Source organism: Stegastes partitus, unplaced genomic scaffold (genome assembly GCF_000690725.1).
Source record: "Stegastes partitus isolate 25-593 unplaced genomic scaffold, Stegastes_partitus-1.0.2 Scaffold105, whole genome shotgun sequence".
NCBI lineage: Eukaryota > Metazoa > Chordata > Actinopteri > Pomacentridae > Stegastes > Stegastes partitus.
Window position 1 is genome coordinate 487,737 of NW_007577836.1, and position 20,824 is coordinate 508,560.

The window sequence follows — 20,824 nt, forward strand, 5'->3', positions numbered from 1 at the left end:
TGTAAACTCCGACTGCCGGCTACGTCGCGCTTTAACAGAAGGGCTTTTCTTTCCACTAACCTGTAATTAGTCGTTGTTTCAAGCTGCTGCCGGTTTTTTGTCCTAATGGCTGTTCTAGCACAGCTGTAGCAGTTTCACAGCATCCTCGATTCCACCTGCCCCGCTTGAAGCTGCTGCACGGCTCGCTTCTCCTTCCCACAGCACACATTTGCATTGAGAGGAGTGAGCGAAAAACTTGCATTGCTTGCTTTGTCCTTTTTTGTGGATACTCAAGGGTTCGTTGCAAAAAAGTCTTTCAATTAACTCTAACCCGGAAGACACAGCGCATAAGATGAAGGGGTGATACTTTGTAGGTGCCTTGACTTGAGAGTCACTTATATATGAGCTCCTTAATGGAACAATGAGGCAAATTACCGACATATATTCTCCCTCTCCCCATTCATATTTGTCCTTTTGGCCTGTTGCTAGGGAACAATACAATTTCTGTTTCCAGTCTGATGTGTTTTTTTTTTTTTTTTTTTCGGGGACGCGTGAAGAATAAAACACAGGTTCCAGGAGGGGAAATCGAGGTCACAAGCAACCGCAAAACCCAATCTGAGCTACAGTGATTTTTAATGAGGTGGTCTGCACGGGGGTTTGGAAGATGAGTCTCTTCACAGACTGAGCCGTTTGACTACAGGCCCCATCACGCTGCATTATAATAAAGCTCCAGCTTAGCATATCAACTCCCCCCGGGGCGCTGCATTGTTGGAGTCAGGGATGAGAACCACCGCAGTTGCCTGATTATCTTGCTCATCAGGGCCAAGCTTTCTGCCCGAGGACACTGCAGCGCTTTCAGTCAAGGTGTCAGAACGCAAACATTCGAATACAAAGCACGATCGTGGGGGCTAAAGTTAAGGATATACTTGAAAAGCGTAGAAAACCACAGAAGATGTGCGTTTGCGTTTGACTTTTCTGTCGCACCTGAATGGAAAAAGCATCAGGTTTGATCTCTACGTATGGAACTGATGCACATGGGACTCTAGTGGGAGCTGGATTAAGCACGTAAAGAGTTTAGACAGTGGTGTTCTTGTGTTGCTTTTGCAAAACTAAACACAGAAAAAGTGAAAGGATAAATTAAACTATGTGGATATCGATATAAGATCCCCTCCAATGAAAACAGCAATTTTTGTTGTTAGGCAAGGCAGGTTTATCTGTATAGCACAATTCATACCCGAGGTAATCAAAGTGCTTCACATTAACTATAAGAAGACGATAAAATCAGTCCACAGAACATAAACACAATTATTAATAACATTAAAAGCAAAGAGGCAGATAAGATCAATCCATTAAAACCTAAATATAATCATTAATTAGAAGAGTACAGATTAAATACTTTCAGCTGTCATACGCACAACTACATAGAACTGTTTTCAGCCTGGATGTGAACATTGTCAGAGTTAAGGTCTGTCTCACATCTTCTGAAATCCAGGTCCAGATTTTATCTGCATTAAACTGGAACACAGCCTCAGCGTGTTTGGTTCTGACTCTGAACACCAGCAGGAGACCCTCCCTGAGGTCCTCAGAGCAGTGGTGGTAGTAGTAGTAGTTCTAGTAGTAGTAGAAGTGGTAGTTGTTCGAATAGTAGTGGTAGTTCTAGCCTCAGCGTGTTTGGTCCTGACTCTGGGCACCAGCAGGAGACCCTCCCTGAGGTTCTCAGAGCCCGACATGGTTCATACGGCACCAACATGTCAGAGATGAACTTTGGTGATGGACCATGAAGAGACTTGTACACATCAAAGCTGTTTTAAAGTCAATTCTCTGAGCAACAGGAAGCCAGTGCAGATACTTGAGCACTAGACTAATATGGTCGTACTACCTGGTTCTAGTCAGGACTGGAGCAGCAGCGTTCTGGATAAACTGCAGCCCGTTTAGAGAGGCCAGTGAGCAGGCGACAAACACGTGGATTAGTGTCTCTAAGTCTGGCTTAGACACTATACCTTTGATTTTGATGTTTTTTAGATGATAAAAAGCTGCTGATGTTATTGACTTTTAGCTTTTAGAGCGAGAGTCTCAAGGTGACTGAAAACACTTTCTCTTTGTTTCTGTGGGCCAAAGACAACGAGTTCAGTTTTGTCTGAGTTTAGCTGGAGAAAGTTGTTTTGCATCCACACACTGATCCGTTCAATGCAGCGACACAGTGAAGCTACAGGCCCATGTTCACCTGCTGTCAGTCAGTCAGCAAGTCCATATGGTATTTTATATATGCTGGAAAACAAATCATGACCGAAATGACACTTAAGCGAAGCTAATTTGTTGTAATCTTCCAAGCATTACAACTCTGAATAGTAAAGCACATGTATAACCCAAAATATGTTCAACAGGAAGCATGCAAATCTTGTAAAGGTGCAGTAGAATTACAATTCGAACATGTTAATTTGCAGCCGTACTATAATAGATGGGTAATACAAGGTGGATCAATGGTTAGCATTGTTGCCTCGCAGCTAGAAGGTCGCTGGTTTGCGTCCTAGTGAGGACACCCGCAATCTTTTTGCGTGGAGTCTCCATGTTCTCCCCGTGCAGCGTGGGTTCTCTCCGGGTTCTCCGGCTTCCTCCCACAAGGTCCAAAAACATGCTGAGGTTAATTGGTGATTCTAAATTGTCCGTAGGTGTGAATGTGAGTGTGCTTGGTTGTCTGTCTCTAAGTGTAGCCCTGTGATAGACTGGTTACCTGTCCAGGTGAACCAGTCAGCTGGGATAGACTCCAGCCTCCCCGTGACCCTAGTGAGGATTAAGCGGTGTATAGATAATGAGACTATAATACATGGGTTACATAACCGAACTACGCAGTACATGAACACTGCTGCTCCTTTGTTTCCATCTCTTCTTTGTGTAACTGGTGAAGATGCCTTCTTCTTGCCGGGTACAAAAGCTGTTTTTAAGGATCATTATCATGATTCTATATGTGCCCATAATGTAAATGTTCAAGGTCTTTCCACAGCATTCTTGTTGTTAAAATGAATCAACAGGAAACCCCAAAAAGTCCACTGGAGACACCAAGTGTACGAGCCATGCTTGGCGAGTCGTCATTTAGCCAAAAGACAAAATCCACGGTCGGCGGCTGGAGATCAGAAAACTTCTTTTCTTTACTACTGCGTAAAATCAAAAGGAGTTGTTCTCTTTCTACAAAGGCGAACGTAAGATCCAACAGGTCTGCGATTTAAATGCCACCTGTGGCTCCCACTAGAGCTCAGAATAGAAAACATAGTAGACACTTTTACAATAAGAACAGTCAAAATCCTTTGACTGGAGCTTGAGGTTTCATAACCTCACAAGCCCCGGGACACCCTTTCAAAGCGGAATTTCAAACAAAATGTGTGGCTGTCAGCTGAAAAAAGGTGGTTGTTTTCTCTCTCTTTTTTTCTTTTTTCATAAATCCCAAAAGCTTCCTTTTGAAAGATTCAAAGTTTTTCATCTGACAGCTCGCTGCAATATGCATTTTTATATTACAGAGGGATTTGTAACCTACTTTTAAAGCCATTGAGCGCCACTCGGCTCGGATGGTAAAATCCTCTCCTGCACTGGCACTTGTACTTGTCCAACACAAATCCATGGCCCACGATGGGAGTGCACTGGAGGAACAAAGGCAGAGACAGACACATGGAGATTAATCAAAAATCTCTGTTCACCTATTTTGGCTGTAATCAACCAGAACATCACAGTCGGTCGTAACGCGAGGGCAGAAGCGAGGAGCCGAGAAGCAATCGACGTGAATGTGAAACCAGAGGACGGAGGAGGATGATTGACTCAGCTCCGCTTGTGCTTCTTGAATACAAAAGCAAGTGGGTGTAAACAATACAACAACAAATGCAACAACAACAAAACGTGTCAGAAATATTAACAGATAATTAGCCTTCCTTTCACCCTGTTAAACATTTAAAAGGATTGCTTTAAAAAAGAGGCATTCATCCTAATCATGCAAATTGGAAAAGCAAAGAGCATCTCAAAGCTTGAAATAATTAGTCAGTTAATGATGAACGGACACTTAATAGCAACCAAATCAGGCCAAGTCTGGTGGTTCAAGCTTGCAAACTTTTAAGTAGGGATGTACGATATCGGCTTTTTTGCCAACATCCGATATGCCGATATTGTCCAACTCTCAATTTCCGATTCTGATATCAACCGATACCGATACTGATATGTTTGTTACTGCAGCCACACTTGTTTACACGCTTCATGACGCAGTTTGATGTCGTCATCATATACATGCCAGTAAATGCCGGCGAAATCCAGGCATGATTTTATCGGTTTTCATTCTAGGCAAAAAAAAACCCTAACGACATTGACAGATATTACATTTTTATGCCAATATCGGGGCAATATTATCGGACATCCCTACTTTTAAGATCTGTTTGTTTATTATTAAGACTGAGCGAATCAGCTGTTGATTTATGTTACCTACAGGTGAACAACTAACTGTTTAAATAAAACGTCTTAGCAATAAAGCAAAATACACCTTCAAGCAAAGAAGAAGTGAAAACTGGAGGCTAAAACAGAGACTGTGTTGTTTGTCTTCTTCCATACATCACAATTAAATGTGGCTCCACAATATGCTTGTAAAAGCAGAGTTTACAGAGCTGTTGCATTAGATTTCACAAATCTTCCGAACACAGTGAGCATCAGTATCGTATAATATAAATGCACACTGATAATACAGCCACTGAAAAGTAGGAAACAATTGCTATTATCAAAAATATACAACATCATGAAGGAGTAATGCAACATCTTTCCATTTTTTTGAACACCTGGAAAAAGAAAATCTATACTTAAAACACAAAAAAATGCATGTTTTTTTTAAAAATATTTAATAAGATCTGTGGCCGTATGTTTTACATGCAGGACCAAACAACCTGTAGATGTGATACATGCTAAATTAACACAACACAGAATAAATACTTGGTTGCAACAAACTAGTGAAAAACCATTAAAAACATTCATTTTTCCAAATTTAAGACTCTTCATCCAGGCAGAAAATTATTAACTGTTATTAATTTGTAATCAGTCAACATTAAGCAACAATTAGTTGCAAATTAACCTCAGGGTTTTATGGATATTAAGCACAAACTTCAACCCAATCTAGTGAAAAATAAGCGATTAATGAGGCTTACAGGGAACCACAACAGCGATTACATTTGCCTTCAAGGGCCAAACTTCAAACATCCGTAATTCATAAAGCATCTGAGGTAAAACTTTAGGATTTCGCAAGGTCCCATTACCTGAAAAGAAGTTTTTACATGATTTTTTTTTTTTTTTTAGAAAATCCACAACAAGATCCTGGAGGGTTAGGTGAGCTGGCATGGAAGTTAATATGAGTTACGTAGTGCTGGTGCTCACAAATATTTCCATTTGTAGTAAATAAACTGTTCAGATTTGGATGATTCACGGCACCCAACAGCGGGATTAAAACCGCTTACCAACAGAGAACGCTGTAAAATTTATAGAGCAGATGCCTGCACGCGGGCTACAGTGTTTTACAGACTCTTCATCTATCAGTGAGATGAAAAATCGAAGAATCTGAATAATATAAAGGCTCCCAGCAGTTAACACAGACATCCCAATCTGAACAAAGCGCCTCTCCTACAGTATGTTTTTTTCTTTCTTTTTTTTTTTTTACTGCCTCCCGATGATTACGATCCTTCTCAGGCCCGCCGCAGTGTTTGGTCTCAGTTAATGAACTTGTTTCAGTCGTGTTATTGAATCTCCTACATCGTCTACATGCTCCTCTGCAGCGCAAAGCAGCAGACGCCCCAGTTATAAACATGCCTGTGTCAGGGGAAATCACACGGCTTTGCCAAGTAACAGGGAAACTAATTAATATCTAAATTAAGAATTAAGGGTTGTTTGCAGAATTTAAGTGCGCCTGCATAATTCCAGCTTGCATTGATAACTGTGGGAGCTACATGGGGCTTACAGACCATCTGGAGCTGAAACACACTGAACAACGCACACAGGCACCACTATGGATACTGTACACTCATGTGGATGCACATACTTGCTCTATATAAAGCTGCAATAAATTTCACATGAACATTCATAAATAGTGCATCGCATGCTTCGTACAGAGCTTCTCCTGTGGGCCGGCTGCTGTGGAGAACAGCAGGACTGTATTTATACCACATGAGTCAGCAAAAGTCACTGATAAAGTATTTTCATTTCTCTGATATCATTTAAAACACCACCACTGTTAAAGCAATCTGCGCCTATTTGCTTTCCTGCTGAGAGTTGTTTGTCAGTAGCTTAGCTCAGCATATAGAGTGGAAACAGCTAGCCTAGCGCTCCCTGAACCTGAACCTAACAATAACTCTAAAGTAATTTACACACTGGGGCTTCTTTTTTTTAAATTTTGTACACATAAATAAATGTGTCTTGTTTGTATGTATATTTATGTTCTATGTTAATTCTCTTAAGAATTTACGCATATCCAAGAACTTCAAAGCGAGCTAGGCTAGCCGTTTTGCCCCCGACTTCACACTAAGCTAAGCTAAGCTAACTGCCGTTTGACTCCATACTTAGAAAACAGACCACGTGCTACGTTGAAATGAAGCTTATGAGCTTGTGATAATAACACAAGAAGTCGTGTGCACCAAACCAAATGCTTTCTGTTCAAGCGGTAACATCGGCTGTAAATCGTGAGAACACAGCTGCTAGCCAACAGCGACATTACATTAGACTACATTCAACTTTAATGTCATCGCACAGAGTATGAAGACAATGAAATGCAGTTTCACATCTAACCAGAAGTGCAATATATATATATATATAGTGTACTACAGAACAGAATGAACATTATGGACCGAGTGCTATGAACACACTACTAAATAAATATATAGATGTGGTTACAACATTGAAAATAGATAATTTAAATCTACAGGTAGAGATAAATCGTGGGATGAGCAGTACAAACAGTATAAATAGCATATATAGTATAAACTGTATACACAGTATTGACAGTACAAACAGTGTAAACAGTATTAATGCTAACTTGAACGTTACTGCTGCCATCTTGAGAACACCGAGGCTAACTGTCTTGTTAGCTCGCTAACTATTTAGCGAGCTAACAAGTGGGTAATGTGATGTATGAAAAGAAAAGAAAAGGCCGCTGAGAATACAAATATTTTCCTACAACATTATTAAAAACTAAACACCTAAAATTACAACAATTACAACATATCCACCACAAAAAAATTTAAAACAAACATCAGCAAACACATCACAACTTGTGAACTTTGTGAAAATGTACATTTACAAGTTTAGGAACACAAGAAGAGGCAGGTGTTGTTCTCGTGAATGTGATAAACTCAACCCCATTTGAAAGCTTTGTGACAAACTGCACCATAAATTGCATTTTGAGGGAAATGTATTTACCGCCAGATTACGTACTATGCTTAAAATCAAGATATCTTTGGCATCTAGTGCACTGCTTTACTGTCGCTCCTTTTTAGCCTACCAATCATACATTGGATTATCATCTCAGTGACCCAGAGAATGGTGGAAAACCTTCAAAGGTGTTGGTTGTATTCAAACCCAGGCCATGCTATTTCACCTTAAACTAACCATGTCGATTTGGTGCCTAAACTTACAGCCAATGAAAACTAAAAGTAAGCAACACGTCACAGTCTTACCTCTAGATAAGAAAATTAAATGACGTTTCTTTCAAAATATAAATGACTTGTATAGGGATGCTACTTTTACAAGGAAATGTTGCATCTGAATGTACTTTAAGTGGTCTCTCCATATTTAATCAAGTATTCCATAAAAAGTGGAATTACCTTCTTAGGGAGTTACTCTGCACATACAGAAAAACGTGCTGCTCACATCCAACAGAGAAAAAAATTCAGTTATTTTTGATCACAAATTGTTCCCACCTCGTCAGATTCAGGAAACTTCCAGCCTCACCTGCAGGATGGCATCACGTATAAAAGTCAGAGCAAATTAATTTCCCACGATGCCACGCTTTGGTGTCCTGTTTACTTCTGCATAAAGGGCACATAAATCTCCAGTAAAGCATAAGAGTGTGGTATTTCAGAAGTAGTCTCCTTCAACAACCTGCCCTTTTAGAAAAATATTTATTTTCATGTCTTTTTTAAAGTGGAAGAGCTCTGCATGCCAAAGCTTCCCGCTGAACTTTTGCAGAGATGCGTTTTTTTTTTTCTTTCTTAAAGCTGACAAACAGTCCCAAATCTCTAAACTGGGAAGCAGCAAGCAGGAGGGATGGGCTGCAGAGGGTATAAATGTCGGAACTGAAGCGCAAATGGCTGACAGAATAAACAGATACAGTAAATCATTGCTTCGGTGTTGCGCCAGTGAAGACGAGCGGGCCTGGGAGTTGTGATGCTTCCGAGTTTTTTTTTTTTTTTACTTTTTGGATGAAAGTATGTGAGCTTTACACCTCAGAGACTTCACCTCTTTATTTTTTCATTTTCTTATGAGGAACAAAACCGAGCAACTGATAGAAGTTTGCAGGTACCGCTTCCAAATGTGAACTGTGTCAGATGGGGATACTTAAAACTATTTTGGGTTTAGCGCTAAAAAAAAATGAATAGCCAAAAACACTGAAGAGAAAATGAAAGAATAATGTGTTTCAGTCCTGTAGTACCCTTCTCAAGCTATTCTTTATTTTCATCCCCTCCCTCTTTATTTATATGTATTAAGGGAAATCCAAAGATATTTGCCTTTTCATGGCTAAATGCTACCAGCAGCCCTGTCCATGGCCATGTGAACATCTATATATCCATCCATCCATCCGTCCATTTACTTCCATTTATTTGGAGTTGTCTCGCGGTCACAGCAGACAGAGTTTTTCAGCTCCTCCTGGGGGATCTCAAGGCGTTCCCAAGCCAGATCAGATAAATAATCCCTGAAGCGTGTTCTGGCTCTACTCTTTGGTCTCTTCCCAGTTGGACGTGACTGGAAAACCTCCAGAGAAAGGCGTCCAAGAGGCATCCTGATCAGATGCTGGAACCACCTCAGCTGGGTTCTTACAACGTGGAGAAAATTAACTTGCCAAAAAAGTTATCTCTGATTTCAAGAATATTTTGTCAATTACAAAAAAAAATTAAAAATCACATAATTATGGGATTTAAAGTCATGATTCTCTGCAATGTCACGTTTTTATCAGTTTTAGGAAACGAGCAGATTTGTCACAGAGAAATTGGGTCGACTGAAGGTTTGAAACATTTCCAGACAGGTTTTCAGTTGAGAAATTTTTCTTCTTCTCTTGTCTAAATCTCATTGTACAATAATCGCGACTCTTCTTCGAGCTTCCTCCAGATGTCTGAGCTCCTCAACCATCTCAAATTCACTCTAGATGTGAATGTCAGCATGATAATATTGCTCACATTGTCAAAGTAGTTTAAAAGTAGTGTTTCCATGTTTGCCATCCTAGTTTAGCATGTTAGCGTGGTAACATCTGCGAATTGGAGGGGCAAAGCGCAAACCTCCACCAAGGCCAATGCCAAGGCCCAACAAAATGATCCAAAATGGAATAACTCTTCCTTCACCCATGGCCCGTCCATCCACAAAGTTTCATGACAATCATCCTTGTAGTTTTTGCGTAACCCTGCTGACAGACAAACCAACAACGGGAAGTCTCTAAACACAAAGTCTAGCTGCTTGCGGTGGTGTCACTGAAGCCAGCAGGAATCATTCTCTGTTGACCATGAACTTCTGTCAAAAAAACTAAAAAAAATCCATGACATCCATTCAATCCTGACATTTCAGCGTGGACCAAAGTGGTGAAGCGACCAACCAGCTGGTCAATATGCCTTGTGTTACGCTGCAAGTGTGGCTAAAAATAAGTCTGCAAGAGATGAGAGTAATGGTACATGGATGCAGAGCTCCATGTTTTCGTCTCCAACTAGAGCTTGACGACCCTCCACTATCGATAAAGGGAACGCTAGGGTCTGTCATCTTAGCTTACGTCGGCGGTAAACAAAGAAAGTTACAGTAAAAGACTGTTCAGCTGCGATCGGGGAGTTAGCTGGTGAGAGTTCCCAGTGGCAATTAAACGGCCTCTTGCAAACAATTCAGACCAGGCCAAAGCAATAACAAACCGTTAGTGTTAAAGCCGCAGATATGAAACCAGACCCTGTTGTTAAAAAGCATTGGTTTAAAAAAAGAAAATGCTGAAAGTAATCAAACCCTCGTACAAAGTTTCCTCCCATCCAATTGTTCACAACTTTTCCAATGCATCTCCTCGTGCTTTTACAACCAGTGGGCGGACATCTACAGCTCCTGAGTTTTACCTGACAGTAATGAGTGCAGTTCAAGTAGTTAATTTTCGAAATGGTGCACTTTAACGGTTGTTGTGTTTTGTTTTTTCTTTATTTTATTTGAGAGAATATTTGTTTTGTACGGTTCTTAGTGTGAGGCTGAAAGCTGCTAATGGGAACACAAGTGAGTTTAAGCACAGTTAATTTTCTAGATGCTGCACCTTAATGGGTTTTTATTGTATTTTCTATATATTTGAGGGAATATTTATTTAGATTTATTTAAGCTGTAAATGTTGCTTTTCTTTATTCGTAGGTTGCAGCCAGCTGTACGACTTTTTAAAGAAAGATAGTCTGTTCAGTAAACAGCGGAAAAACAATCAATGTATTTCTTGTTTTTGCTCAGTTTAAATGCACCAAGCTCTCCAAACCGAGATACACACTGAATTCTGTGTACCACCCACAGATGATGACATTCACTACATCCATCCAAACAAAGCAAATCCTCACATTGCATACCATATGCATACAGTGGCTTTCTTCTCCTAATCAAATCCTGAATAATGAATTAATAAATGCACAACTGGTGGCGGGTGCATAATGCAAAGGAAAGCAGTGCAGCAGGTGTTGGCTTTCTTGTAGCCCGGCTGCCGTCCTGTGGGCAGATGCTTTCATGGTTTTGACGCTTCTGACTTCAAATATCCAAAACAATTACAGCAAATATGTGTTTCTGCTTTGAGTAACAAGAAATCCTTCAACAGTATTAAGACGTTTTCTGGGGGAAATGTCATTTGCATGCGAGCTCTTTCTTTTGCTAAAAATCACAATTTGCATGTATACACAAAAAACCCCCAGCACGTATGCAATACACTGAGCCAGGCCAAGCTGCAGTTCATCCACCTCCGTAGCAAATGTGTGTGTTTATTTATGTGTCTCGTCTCTGAAGAGATAAGCATACCTGTGAAATTAAAGTCTACAAAACGCAGGAACGCAAGGGCACTGATAAAGCTTTATTTTTGTTTTTTTTTTTATTCCACCTAAACAGAATTAATCTGGGTCTGAGCCAAGATATTTCTACCTCTCTTTTGGAGCTGAAGACTCCCGGAGGGCCTCGGAGACAGAAACTTTCAACATCTGCTGAATGAAAATGAAGAGGTAGAACAGACAGACGGATGGATGGATAATACAGCCACAAACGCACACCAGCATTTGTTGGGAACTTATTTTCTGCTTACTCCAAAGGAAGTGGAGACTCATTAGGAAAAGACTTACCCAGGGACAGTGAGGTGGGCAAGGATGAAATATGATGCTTATTTCGGGCCTTTATTGGGCCCTGTGCATTAAAATGGTTGCATTTATTAAACCTGTCCGCGCTATCACCGTAGAAGCTGTTTCCCTGTCTCCCTGCTGCATTCTAAAGCAAATAGAAAATAAATACCTGCACAGGTTTTTTTTGACAAGTCAGTGTAAAATACAAAAACACATGCTCACACACACAGAAACACAACCCACCACCTCCCACCTGTACCCATGCGCCTCTCAGATCTTGCATAGATCCCCACGAGTATAACACAAGAAAGAAAAAAAACACGCTTGTCACACAGGAGATTGACACGGACTATCAAAACTAGATTAATGTCACTGAACACCTCCGAAGTGCTTCACACGCACTACGCTCCAGATGTCTTCCATCACCAAGGCTGCTTCTTTTTTTTTTTTCTCACAAAATCGCACACACCCGTACAGCAACACACACACACACACATTTCAAGGCAGGGTATTTAACGGCGGCAAGGCCAGCCTCGTTTTTCCTCCGCCGCTGTGAAAGGGCTATGAAACGAGCGTTTGACGTGTCTCAGTTTGATGGATCACCTTCATCAGACCGCAGCCTCAAAGTGGAGAAAGTATTTCGTAATTGCATCGTACTTTGAATGCAGTCGGGGCGGCTTTTAATTCCACTTTTCTGTCTCTTTTTTTCCTTCTTCGCCGTAACACTTGGCTGCCGGAGTTCAAGGTTGTACCGTCAATCACAGATAAAGCGTTATATACTAGAAAAGGTACCTCACCTTATACAAGACCTGACGTTTGGATCTTCTCAGATCATTGGCATCAATTACATTTCACCGTTTAAAATGCAACTTCAAGGAAAGTGATACGCTTAAATAGCAGTGTTATACATATTTATTTTGATTTGTTTTAACCAACAGCTTCCGTGTACCAGTGTGGTGGCGCTTGCTATGATTGGTTAACGTTTTTCATATCAGTCACAGGACCCAGTCTATGCAATCGTGTCATTCTCATCCATGTCTGTCACTGTTTTGCGGCGGATTTAACTAAACATCTAGCTGGTTATGGCTGCAGACGATGTCCTCTGTCACAACCTGATGTGTGTCACGTATGCACAAGTGTAAATGGTGGCAGCAAAATGTCGGAAAAATGGCAAAAGCAGGACTCACGTTGGGTGAAACTCTTCATCTCAACCAGAACCAATGAATCAAAAGGGCTGCTACTTCAATAATAGTACTACTATTCCACTCAGTAGCTCTGGGACTAAACTGGAAATAAAACACTTGATCTGTCAACAGACTGTTCTGTATATTCACTTTGTGTATGTAGATTAAGCTGTAAGCCTGCAGGATACTGGCAAACACTGATGCTGCTAAAAAAAAATTTGGAAAACACAGGAATTTCCACCAGATGACTTTAATAACTGTCTGAAGAGAATTCATCATTCTAGAGTGATTGCTGTGATTTTTAAAGGAGTGTGTCTGCATAAAAAATGAAAGGTAATTTGGGAAAAAGCTGAAAAACGGCTTGACTTTTGAGTGCAAACTGTTTGGAACCTTTCTCGTGCGGTGCAACACTGGCAAAGGCATCTGAAATTTTTTTCCCCGCTTCGGATGGCATTCAGACTTGGCTTCGCACTCGTCACATGGAGCTTTTTGGTGCCGATTTAAACGATCGGCTAATTAGTTTTGTCGCCTCTTGTAGCAACAAGAATCGCTGTCGACAGAGAACCTGTTTGTGGTCGACGTCGTGCTTTCTGTCGCCAAATTATTTCCATACAACTGATGTTCGTTTTGCAGCAAAACCTTCTTTTTCAGTGTTTCTCTGCTGTCGCTCAACTCATTTTGCACATCTGAAGCCTCAACTTCTTTGTTTGTTTTATATAATATAAAAAAAAGAAGCTCTAAATCAGAGCAAATTATGTTCTATCAGACAGACTTCTCTTTACATTCGTCATGGAAACTGAGAACGGCAAGTTTTCTCTTTGTATCGGCTAAAGAACACGCAGCACGATGCGTTTGAGGTCATTCGAATTGTTTCACATCACACTTCCCTCATGTGACCATTGAGCCATACATCACAGTATTAATGGTGAAACAACATATTGTGAAGATCTAGTAAGCTTGTGGTCTACTTTTGAAATATATTTGTTTCTGTTGTTCATGTGAATTTCTGCGACAACACGGCAGTTTCAGATATCCAATTTTGAGTTGAGATAAGTTGAGCTGAGATAAGTTGAGTTGAGAAAAGTTGAGATAAGTTGAGTTGAAAGAAGTTGAGTTGAAATAAGTTGAGATAAGTTGAGTTGAGATAAGTTGAGTTGAAGTAAGTTGAGTTGAGATAAGATGAGATGAGATTGCGATACGGTAAGTTAAATTAAGCTAAGTTAAGTGAAGATAAGTTTAATTAAGTTAAGATAAGATAGGCTTTACTAATCCCACAGTGGGGACATTTGCAGTGTTATAGCAGCAAACATTCATGTAAACATTTAAGGATTTTCAGTGTAATAATTAAAATAAACCAAAATATACATAAGTTCTAGCTCTAAAAAATGTAATTATTGCACATATTAGTAGTATTGCACAGTTTTTGCATGAATAGAAACTGAAATAGAAATATTGATATTATTGCACAATTATATTATTATATTATCAATAAAGGACTATGAGGATGTTATTTTTGGTTCATCCAGACTTCCTTCAATTCTCCAATCATACGATGAACCTGACGTACCGCATGTTGTTCACGCTTATGTAACTAAAATCAGTTGGTTTCTCCGAATGCAAAACCTCCGTGACCACAACACCAAATCTGTTAGAGTCTCTGAACAAATCCTCAACGTAGGAGCCGATTCAAAGGTCTGGAGAAAAGCTCGGTGAGGATTGAATTGCACCTACATTTGCATAATGCTGGCTTTGCACTAGAACAAAAATAGGGACCTCGGAAGGTGCTTTCAGTCAATAACAGTGAACCAGACACCCAGACCGATTCTAGGGGAGTTACGGAAAGCCTGAATTAAAGTCTGTTCGTATTAAATACATATACTACAAGTTAAATGCAGCTTTTTTAAGGGCGTCTTTTGCCTCGAAGTTTGGGAAACAACTGCAATATTAAAATCACAAAATCAACAGCGCTTGTATAACGCGGCTAGTCCAACAAACAAAACCGCAAACTGTAGCAGAAGCCTGAGAGAAACACTACACATCACTTGATAGGCTCGACAGTAAGTGTAAAACATACTTTACATGCAAGTGAACACAATTCCCTCTCGCTGAAGAGGCCTGAAATCTGAAAATAAATTATCTGTAGCTTTCACATCGAGGGCCCTCGTGTTTGGACGGCAGCCCGCGGTGCTACCTGTTTCAGTTTTCTCACCGTGCAATTTGATAAAAAGCTGCGAACACGACACCAAGATGGGAGTTGGCAAGAGAGAAAAGGAGGCAGCGAGAGGGAGAGGAAGAGCACTCAGTGTCCCTCAGAGATCTATAAATACACTGAAAGCATTAAACCCTAAAAGCATTACAATCACTCTGTCCCCTGGGTAGGGAAGCTGCCTGCTGTTGTTTCACAAGACTACCAACCACTGAAACACTGGATGTCTGAGGAGAGGAGACCTTGGACTTAAGCCTGTCTGGGATTTCTCCATCAATTCAAGAGGCCAAAAAAACTGCGATATACAGCCAGTTATTGATTGGTGGCTTGTCGCGGTTACAGTGCTGTGACTGGGGATAAAGTCACCGGGAGGCCCGAGTTCAGAGCCGCTTTTCTCCTTAAAGGACATTAGCCGAGGGAACAGAAATGATAGGTTTATAAATTTCAGCGCCGTGATTTATATTCAGTTTAGTTACGGGGGGAGCGAAACGTTCGAAATGTTACCACCGATTGACTGCGCAGCCCGAGGAAATGTGTCTGGAGTGAAATGCGAGCCTCTCTTGGCATTTTAAGACTTATGAGATGAACCCTCGGCTTCCCCGCGCAGACATCTGGGTGGGTGGTCCCCGGCTCCCAGCGTGGACTCGACTGGGGAGGCCTCGCTCAATTAAGATCCAACTGCTGCCGCCGACTTGACAGGCTCTCGCGTCGCGCCGCGGCGGCCGCTGAGCTGCAGGCTGCAGATTAGAGAGCGAGTGGTGTTTTCTCTGTGGAGGATGAATCCTGTCCCTCTCTGCTGTCACTCCTCATCCCTCCCCTCCACTCCCAGCCTCAGCCTCCTCTCCACATGCTTCCTCGTCCTTCCGCTATCCTTCCTCACTTCAAGCGATGCATAATTACCTTAATTAAAGATCAAAGAAAGGCGCAGAACTGGCCGGAATATACCGCGTAGCGTATGCATGGGCGACCTGATGCCTTATTAAAAAAGCTATAAATATTGTCAAATTGAAGATGATTTGGTAATATGGAGACGAAAAGCAGGCATTAAAGTTTCAGGACACTCCGACACTTAAGGTTTGCACATGAACACCACCTCAGTGTGTCAGTGGAGTTTGTGCATGTTTGTAGGCCGCCTCATCGGCAACACAGCAGGATAGAGCAGAGCATAAAGGAAAGACTGTAAATACAGTTCTAACAGTAGTGTACGGTTGTCTTAAAAAAATCTTGCTTTTTACAGTTTACAGTTAAAAGGCTGCTGTACAAGCTGAAAAAAAATTACACAAAACGACACAAACGCGATATAAAATTACACAAACAAGAAACAAAACCACAAAAACCAGAAACACAATGACAAACGAGACACAAAACAACACAAACAGAACACAAAATGGCAAAAACAGACACAATGTGGCACAAAATCACACACAAACATGACAGATTTACACAGATTTACACAAAACAACCAATACGAGACACTAAATGACACAAACAAAACACAAAATGACAAAAACAGACACAATGTGGCACAAAATGACAGACAAAACAACACAAACAAAACAACAAAAGCACGACACAAGTTTACACAAACAGCCCATACGAGCAACTAAACGACACAAACAACACACAAAACGATATCCAGTAGAAACAAAACAACACAAACAAAATGCAAAATGACAAAAACAGACACAATGTGGCACACAACAACTAATACGAGACGAGAAACGACACAAACAACACAAAACAACTAATACGAGACGAGAAACGACACAAACAACGCAAAACAACTAATACGAGACGAGAAACGACACAAACAACACACAAAACAATTTAAAATACACACAAAACAACACGGACAGCACACAAAATGGTACAAAACAACCAAAACCGGGCACAAAACAACACAAAGAAGACACAAACTGACAAAAACAAGACATTAAATGATACAAAGAAGACACAAAACAACATACGACAAAAACGAAACACAAACTGACACAAACCAACAAATATGAAACACAAAGCTGCAAAGACCAGGCACAAGGCAAAACAGAATGAGACACAAAACAACAAATATACGACATAAAATGACAAAAACACACACAAAATAACAAAAAGGGAGAAACAAAACAACACAAACGAGACACAAAATTACAACGCAAAGACCCAAAAACAACACACAACACAAATGAAACACAAAATGACACAAACCAACAAATATCAGACTCAAAACTACAAAAACGAGATGCACAACAAAACACAAAGAGAGACACCAGATGACAAAAACAGACACAAAATGACACAAAAGGAGAAACAAAACACAAATGAGATGCAAAACTACAACACAAAGACACAAAACTACAAAAACAAGATGCGAAACAACACAAATGAGACACCGGATGACAAAAACACACACAAAATGACACAAAAGGAGAAACAAAACAACACAAACGAGACGCAAAATTACAACACAAAGACCCAAAACAACACACAACACAAATGAAACAAGCCAACAGATATCAGACACAAAACTACAAAAACGAGATGCACAATAAAACACAGAGAGACACCAGATGACAAAAACAGACACAAAATGACACAAAAGGAGAAACAAAACAACACAAACGAGACACAAAACAACATAAACTTGGCCCAAAACTTCAATATGAGAGTCGCTTCTGTTACAGCATTAAACAGTAAAAACCTCATATTGTCCTGTAGAGAATCAATTACACTGAAGCTAACTGATAAATAAATACAACTAAAAACACTGGAGACCACAGCTGCAGGTATTTTCCTGTAATTTCACAGGAACATTTGTGACTGTGTGGGTCTGTGTGTGTGTGTGTGTGTGTGTGTGTGTGTGTGTTTCAACAACAGCATCGAGCAGCATTGTGCTATAGATGCCTGCAAAGACAACGGGGGCATTTCCCAGCCTAACAAGGTCACCACCAATAAATTAGACCGAGAAAAACAAAGACTAGACCATCTTCTCAGGAGGAAGGATGTGATGGTTATAGACCGAGCTGTGGATTAAGACAGATCACAGCTCGCTGAGATGGGTTTCGGGCAAAAAGGGAAGAAAAAAAAAAAAAAGAGAGAGAGAATAAAAAGTTGGAAAGCCAAAAATGACCTGGCACACGACTGTGACGGATGACCCAGCCAAGACGAACCTGACTCCAGGGGAAGGCAGCAATTCTTGTTGCCAAGGATGTAGGAAACAGGGGAGGCAGCTCACTGTGGCTCCCGCAAGGGACGGAGAGGAAAGAAGTCGGAAAACACTGGATCCTATTGTTCTCATCTTTCAAACTTCCTGCAAACCCGACTTTGACGTCTAAGTGGAGGTAATTAGTAAAGTCATTTTGAGTGGGATTTCACTGCTTTCTTGACTTGGATGTCAGAAATGAAGCCGTCTAGGAAACCTGGGCCAGTGTCACAAAATAAATGCTATAATTGTTGAATGTACAAAGCAGGGACCACGTTGTTGGGTCGTTGGTAGGCTCAATATGTATTAAAATATGGAGGACAACAGATTCTCAAAGGAGCAGCTTTTATAGCGAACAAACAGGAAGTGTTTGTCGTAGGACAGTATACATAGTGATCTGTTTCTTAAACTACATACAAAATGCTGAGTCCAACCTTCCAAAGATGCAAAGTCTTTCGGGGATGTAAACACATCTTCTTACGTAACCCTAATTCACAAACATGCTGAGCTGGTTGGCTTCACGAACCCGTAATGAGCAAACAGAGAACAAAAACGGGCTGCACGGTGACTCGGTGGTTTGCATGTTCTCCTCGTGCAGCGTGGGTTCTCTCCGGGTTCTCCGGCTTCCTCCCACACAGTCCAAAAGCATGTTGAGGTTAACTGGTGATTCTAAAGGTGTGAATGAAGGTGTGCTTGGTTGTCTGTCTCTAAGCGTAGCCCTGTGATAGGCTGGTTACCCTTCACCCTGAGTTGGTTGGAATAGGCGACTCTAGTGAGGATCAAGCGGTGTATAGATCATGGATGGATGGATAAATGACAACCTACGAGCTCACAGTTCAGGTAGTGTTCCCACCGGTGTCGTCCATACTTTCCAAGGGTTCACAAGGGTTCAGCAAATTTCGTCGTCTTTCTAAGCTTTCGAGAGTTTGCACGAATCCCTCGGCAGACATCCAAGGTTGTTCTCGTCCAAAGCTACTTGACAAGGGCAGCAGCGCATGTGCTCAGCGACAGTGTGCCTCTAAACAGCACGTAACCACCAATCTGGTCCTAATATATGAAATTAATTCCTCTGAGCGGACTAGAAAGTAGCACATAAACAACAACCACTGGGCCTTAACGTAGCTGCATGGGTTCAACTCCACCCTGAGCCTTTTGTGTCAGGTCGTATCTTCTCTCTCTTTCTTCACTTTTAAGACATTTCTATTATAAAAGGTAAAAAAAAAGCCACAAAAATCTCCCTTAACTCCGACACAAACAGGTTGTTTTTTGAGCTGGAATGATGACGGTTCTTCATAAATCCAAAATAAGTTGATTACTCAGGGAAACGCCATCATTAATAGTATTTGATTTTAAAAACACGACAACTAAAAAGCTCACCTAAAGTCACATTTCCAAACTGTGAAAATTCTGTATTTTAATTGGAATCGTCTGATTCTGAATGAAGCCTCACGATTCAAACAGCGTAAACCATTTTTAAGAAGCCAACAGTTCCTTAATTCTCACAAAGAGAGCGAACGCGCTTCTTTTTGACGCCTACGAGGTACTTATTAAATTACTATGTGCTGCAGAAGCTTTATTCATTGTTTAAAAAAGGAGGTGAATGTTAAGGGATTAAGATGTTAAGAAGCGGGACTCAGAAAGCCCCCGACTATTTAATTAAAACATTAAAAGATATGACAAAGGCTTCTTTTTAATATAAAGTCAGTATTTAACACCAAAGTCTCAGCCTGAGACTGTCGTTGATAAGATTTTCATATTAGTGTAACAGCGAGGAGATCAAAGCTGCTGATCGCATTTCATCAGAACTGGATCCAACACGTGCTTCTCATCATCATAATAATAATAATATAGATTTTTATTTTAGTCAAGCATCTAATAATGTGGACTTCTTGTGTTAGGGTTTATATAACAAAAACCTTGGATGCTTTCATACTGAACAGTTTGCAGCAGCAGCGTATTTGTTTTCCATGAATGCGTTCATTTGCAAAGAAGCAAAAACAAAAGATAACAAAACAACACAAATAAAACACAAAATGATAAAAACAGACACAGTGTGGCACAAAATGACACACAAAAAAACACAAACACAACACAAATTTACACAAATCAACCAATATGAGACATGAAACGACACAAACAACACACAAAATGACAAAAAAGGCGACACAAAACAACACAAGCAAGACACAAAATTACACAAAACAACCAATAAGAGGCACGAAATGACACAAACACGACACAAAACGACAAATCTAGACAGTAAATGACACAAAGGGGACACAAAACAACGTACAACACAAATGAAACACAAAATGACACAACCAACAAACATGAGATACAAAAACAACACAAATGAGACACCAAATGACAAAAACAGACACAAAATGACACAAACTGAGAAACAAACAACACAAACAAGACGTAAAATTATACAAAACAACCGATACGAGACACAAAACGACAAAAACGAGACAGTAAATGGCATAAACGAGACATAAAACAACATGCGACAACAAAAACTGAAACACAAAATGACAAACCAACAGATATGAGACACAAAACAACCCAAAAAGACAACTACAAAAACTACAAAAAAGAGACACAAAACAGCACAAATGAGACACCAAATGACACAAAACAAAAAATCGCGTGGTTTCCATTGTTTGTTGCACAGTTTTGTCAGAAGGTGGCGCTGCAGGCTACGTCATGCAGAGATGCA

General features: G+C 40.5%; 1 protein-coding gene across 1 annotated transcript in view; it reads right to left on the minus strand.

Moving 5' to 3' along the window:
• gpr158b (G protein-coupled receptor 158b) overlaps positions 1–20,824 on the minus strand; it is a 95,592-nt gene that overhangs the window by 52,766 nt on the left and 22,002 nt on the right. Inside the window, exon 3 of the mRNA XM_008277674.1 lies at positions 3,509–3,611. Within this exon, the coding sequence (XP_008275896.1) occupies positions 3,509–3,611 (103 nt within the window). The remainder of the gene's footprint in view (positions 1–3,508; positions 3,612–20,824) is intronic.